General features: G+C 36.1%; 1 protein-coding gene across 1 annotated transcript; it reads right to left on the minus strand.

Moving 5' to 3' along the window:
* Positions 1–3,192: 3,192 nt before the first annotated feature.
* Positions 3,193–4,882, minus strand: LOC108424293 (gamma-crystallin M1-like). Its single transcript, XM_017692206.1, has 3 exons — positions 4,874–4,882; positions 4,437–4,688; positions 3,193–3,471 (listed from the first exon to the last, which is right to left on the minus strand). Exons 1-3 carry the CDS (start codon positions 4,880–4,882, stop codon positions 3,193–3,195), a joined length of 540 nt encoding a protein of 179 aa, XP_017547695.1.

Raw genomic sequence — 4,882 nt, forward strand, 5'->3', positions numbered from 1 at the left:
AGTACCGCCTGAGGGATCAGTGGTTTTCTGCCTTGCTGCTTACTTGCAGAGATTTCTCCAGATTCTCTGAATTTTTTGATGATATTATGAACTATAGATGATGAAATCCCTTGCAATTGCACGTTGAGAAACGTCGTTCTTAAACTGTTGGACTATTTGCTCACACAGTTGTTCAAAAAGTGGATGCTCCCTTTCAGGGATGCTTCCTTTATACCCAAACATGACACTCACCTGTTTCCAATTAACCTGTTCACCTGTGGAATGTTCCAAACAGGTGTTTTTTGAGCATTCCTCAACTTTTCCAGTCTTTTGTTGCCCCTGTCCCAACTTCTTTGGAACATGTTGCAGGCATCAAATTCAAAATGAGTGAATATTTGCAAAAAACAATAAAGTTTATCCTTTTGAACATTAAATATCTCTTTTTTGTCTTTTCATATTATATTTTCATATTGTCAATATGAAAAATTTCATATTGTCTTTGTAGTGTATTCAATTGAATATAGGTTGAAACGGATTTGCAAATCATCGTATTCTGTTTTTATTTATGTTTTACACAACGTCCCAACTTCATTGGAATTGGGGTTGTATATATTTTAAACATTTAGCAGGTACAAAAAGTAACTGTATCCTAAATACTGCCATTACAAAATGTAACTTGGTCTGAATACAAATACTTAATTTCTTAATTTCATACTTAATTTCTATATTCTGTATTCCCAATACTTTATAGTGTTAACAGTAATCTGAATGGTCTTTATCTTTATTGAGAGAACACATTGCCCATTATTCCCATAAATAATCTGAAAGATTGGCTCATCCGACCACAGTATATGTTTCCACTATGCATTAGTCCATTTCAGAGTTCTAGGCCAAAGGATCAGTAGCATTTCTGGACACTATTGACATATGATATATGCATAAAGCACAGTCTTAACTTACATTTGTGGATGCAGCAATGAATGGTGTTTATTGACAATGGGTACTTTTAAAAATATTCCCAATTTGATGGGAATGATTTCATGCTATGATATCATTATCAGACACATACCGGTTTTTAATGCAGTGCCATCTGACAGGGGGGAAGTCAAAGGTCATGGGCATTCAATTGTGGCTTTCAGACTTTTCCTTTATGCACATAAATTTCTCCTGATTCCCTGGATCTTTTGATGATCTTTTGATAACAATGTAGAGGGAGAAATGCCTAAAATGCTATTTTGCTGAATGTTATTTTTAAACTTGGATTTTTGTTGATGCTTTTTTGGCAAAGTGATGAGCTTTGACCCATTCTTACTCATAAAGGGCAGGCCTCTCTTGGATCATCCTTTTCTCCCCAAGCATAATTGAATCATCTGTTTAAGATGTTTTCACAATATTTGTTGTCTAATGCTCTTGTTCCAACATTTTTGCAACATGCTGCAGGCATCACATTTAAAATAAGTATATTTCCAAAAAAAAATAATGAAGTTGATATGGTAAAACATTAAATATCTTGTCTTTGTAGTGTTTTTGTAAAAATATGGGTAAACGTATATTTATAAATCACTGCTTTCTGTTTTCATTCGAATTTTTACTACTGTATCAATTATTTTGGAGTTTTTAATTCCTCAGTGGTGGAGAGGAACATGTAGAGTGTTGTAATAGAACATATTACACTCTGAAAAAAGATGGTTCTTCAAGGGTTCTTTAGCGAAAAAAATGCTCTATGTAGAACCATGAGTACTCAAAAGAACCATTTGCATGATTAAAGGTTTCTTTGCATATGAAATGGTTTGTCAGATTGGTGGACAATGTGCTGCAGATGGTTCTATATAGAACTATATAGAACTATGCAGAACTTCTATATAGCACCAGAAAGGGTTCTACTATAGTTACAATATCACACTAAAAGAACACTTTTTGGTGCTATGTAGAACCATTTTCTTTACTAAAGAACTTTTGAAACACCATTGAAGATTCAGTTTTTTTTATCATCTATATCATTATTAAAAATGTAGATGGCACGTGCAGGTTTAATGGTCATTCCTAATAAAATGGCTGTATTTGTGGTGTTGACACTGTGTAAACAAATTAAAAGTTTTAAATCACTCTGAATGACTATTTACATCTTAATGACTGAAATATGCAGAAATATTTTAAAATCCATGGAAAGTATGACTTGCTTACCATTCTATTCAAGTAATCCAAATTGCTCCCCAAAGATCCATCCTAGGGCTCATGCTGTTCAGCATCTATGAAGCTGAATTAGCATTAGGTGTCCAGAAATATTGTGCGGGTTACAAGTTTTATTTGTGTGTCAGATGGGAAGTACCAATACATGATCTGTGTGTCATCTTTGTGTTCATGACTGGGGCAGTCATGGGCTGGAGGTTAGGGAACTGGCCCTGTGACTGGAAGGTTGCCGGTTCGATCCATAACTGAGGTATCCTTGAACAAGACACCTAACCTGTGTGTGTGTGCTCACTAGTGTGAATATGGTGTTTCACTTCATGGATGGGTTAAATGCACAGGTGACGTTTCCCCATTTGTGGGATTAAAAAGTGTCACTTATACTCTTTCCACATAGTAAAAAGTAAAATACTGTAAAATAATAATATTGTATAATTTTTTGTGCCTGCCAGTCAACTAAGGTCACTCATTTAAAGTGTTCTTCAAGAAGAGCACCAATCTCTAGTTCTAGTTCAAGTGCATGCTACAAATAGTGATCTGAAGTGCCAAAGAGTGTAGCCTAAAGGAGGTAAAGGTCATACCATACCCTGAACTCACACCATAAAGGCCACAGTTCAACTGTAAACAAGTCATGAAAAACACTGAATTTCGGCTGAAATTATTAATCTGTCAAAACACATTTGCATTCACGTTTAAGGTAATCAGTCATGCCAGCTTTTGTAGTATTACCACTTATTTAGCTTAGCTAAGTGTTTCTAGTTTAAGCCCTGGAGAACATGTGCATTGTAGAGGAGAACATGTGCATTGTAGAGGAGAACATGTGCAATGTAGAGTGTCATGTATTAAATGCTGGACTAGCCTTATGACCTATAAGATCTAAATCAATGGTAAGAAGGTAAATCAACTGTTTAAACTGCTGTTTCAAAATGCTAGTATGGAAAAGAATATTAAAACAGCTAGCCAATAAACCCTGTGTCAGCTATTTGAGTGCATCAATATTGCTTTATTTTTCACAGTATCTGGAATTTAGCACATGTCAGTGATTCGCCTCATGCTCATGATTCTCATGGTGCCTATACCCATGACCTCCCTCAAGCTCCTGTACTCGCCAGGCCTCACGTATATCATTCTGCCTCTGTAGTGGGGCTGCTCGTACATAAGCCAGTGGCCATCCAAGACATGGCAAGACTGGCAGTCAGACATGCGGAAGCGGTCCATTATAGAGTCACAGTCATCCATTAGCTCAATCATCTGTCCTGCAAAACTTTCCCTCTCATAGATCTTCATTCTGAAGGCTCCTCTGTGCTGTAAGACAAAGACAAATGCATTGGGTTTGTTGTTTGTTTAGTTTCTGTTGGGTACTATTTGAACATCTTATAGCTTAGTGACCATATTCTTATCCACACATTATTTCCAGAGGTCTGCTTTGTAATGTCAATTACCAAATGGGTTGGGGAAGCAAATAACAGCTTGCTACTTTGTAAGACCATTGAGACCTTGCAATGATTTTTTTTGTGAAGAATATTTAAGCATGGTATGGTATTGTTTAATGCCCTGTATTTAAAATATAGGTTTCATCAAGTGTAAAATAAAAGAAAAATAAAATAGAAAACAGAAAAACTGATAATCAAAAAAAAGAGTAGATGGTCAATAAATGTTTTTTTTGTTGGAGGGGATTCATTATTTTTGATAGAAAATATACTGAGCGTACAAAAAATACGTTAAACTTATTTGTAGTGTTCACTTGTCAGTGCTTAGCAGTGTGGATATAATTTGTGTATCTTGAATCTGAAAAATGCATTCATTAAAATGCTGGCCACACTTCTTTGTTATAGTCCCTTATACTACAGAAGATCAGATTATTAATTAACTAAAAATTACTTGTTGATTTGGGATTAGGTTTAGGTTCTGGGCTGAAGTTAACATTAGGCATAGATTTAATAGAATCTATTATCTATTACTATCCAAAGTGTTGCTTTTAAATGAATAGATTTGTAGTTAAAAATTACTCAAAGAAGGATGATGTGAGCATCAACAGAGCATCTACAACGGCCACTCAGAAACTACCCTCACTCCGCCAGCCTGATCTCCAACATAACTGAAATTGCAGTGCTGTTAAACTAACAATCAATCCATAATCAGTTGCATATTACAGTCTTTTAGTCTCACAAAGCTATTTATTAAATGTGTGCACTGTGTTTAAAATGCACTGCTTGCTATTAATACAACTTGTCCAAAAGTGCTGAAAGATGCTGAAGTGAGTCATTTACCTGAGGAATCATGCGGCAGGATCTGATGGTATCAAACATCATACCCATGCCCAGCATTCGTTGGATGTCATAGTACTCTCCTGTCTTCAGGAAGAACTGGTTACCTCTGAAGCTGTTGCTCTCATACACCATGAAGCAGCCGCTCTCCACCCTGATCGAGCTAACGCGGCTCAGGTCGGATGAGATGTCACTGCAGTCACTCATGCACTCATAATTGCGGCCCTGAAAGTTCCTCTCCTCATAGAAGACAATCTGCCAGGAGAACAACAAACATTTTCTTCTTTGCACTGATATGGCAATATTCACACCACTGACATTATAGGACCAGATACAATTGTTTCAAATAGAACTGTTGCTATGTAGCAGCTGTGCAGTGCAGCTAAAGCAAATAAAAATCAAATAACATTTTGTGCTAGTGCAAACAGAAACTCTGCTACCTTGCCCAT

Source organism: Pygocentrus nattereri, chromosome 6, assembly GCF_015220715.1.
Source record: "Pygocentrus nattereri isolate fPygNat1 chromosome 6, fPygNat1.pri, whole genome shotgun sequence".
NCBI lineage: Eukaryota > Metazoa > Chordata > Actinopteri > Characiformes > Serrasalmidae > Pygocentrus > Pygocentrus nattereri.

Bases quoted from the DNA above. Each gene is read 5' to 3' on its own strand.
- LOC108424293 (XM_017692206.1), bottom strand. The intron at 3,472-4,436 runs GTAAATGACTCA...TTTGTCTTACAG, and splicing joins CCTGCCGCATGATTCCTCAG to CACAGAGGAGCCTTCAGAAT.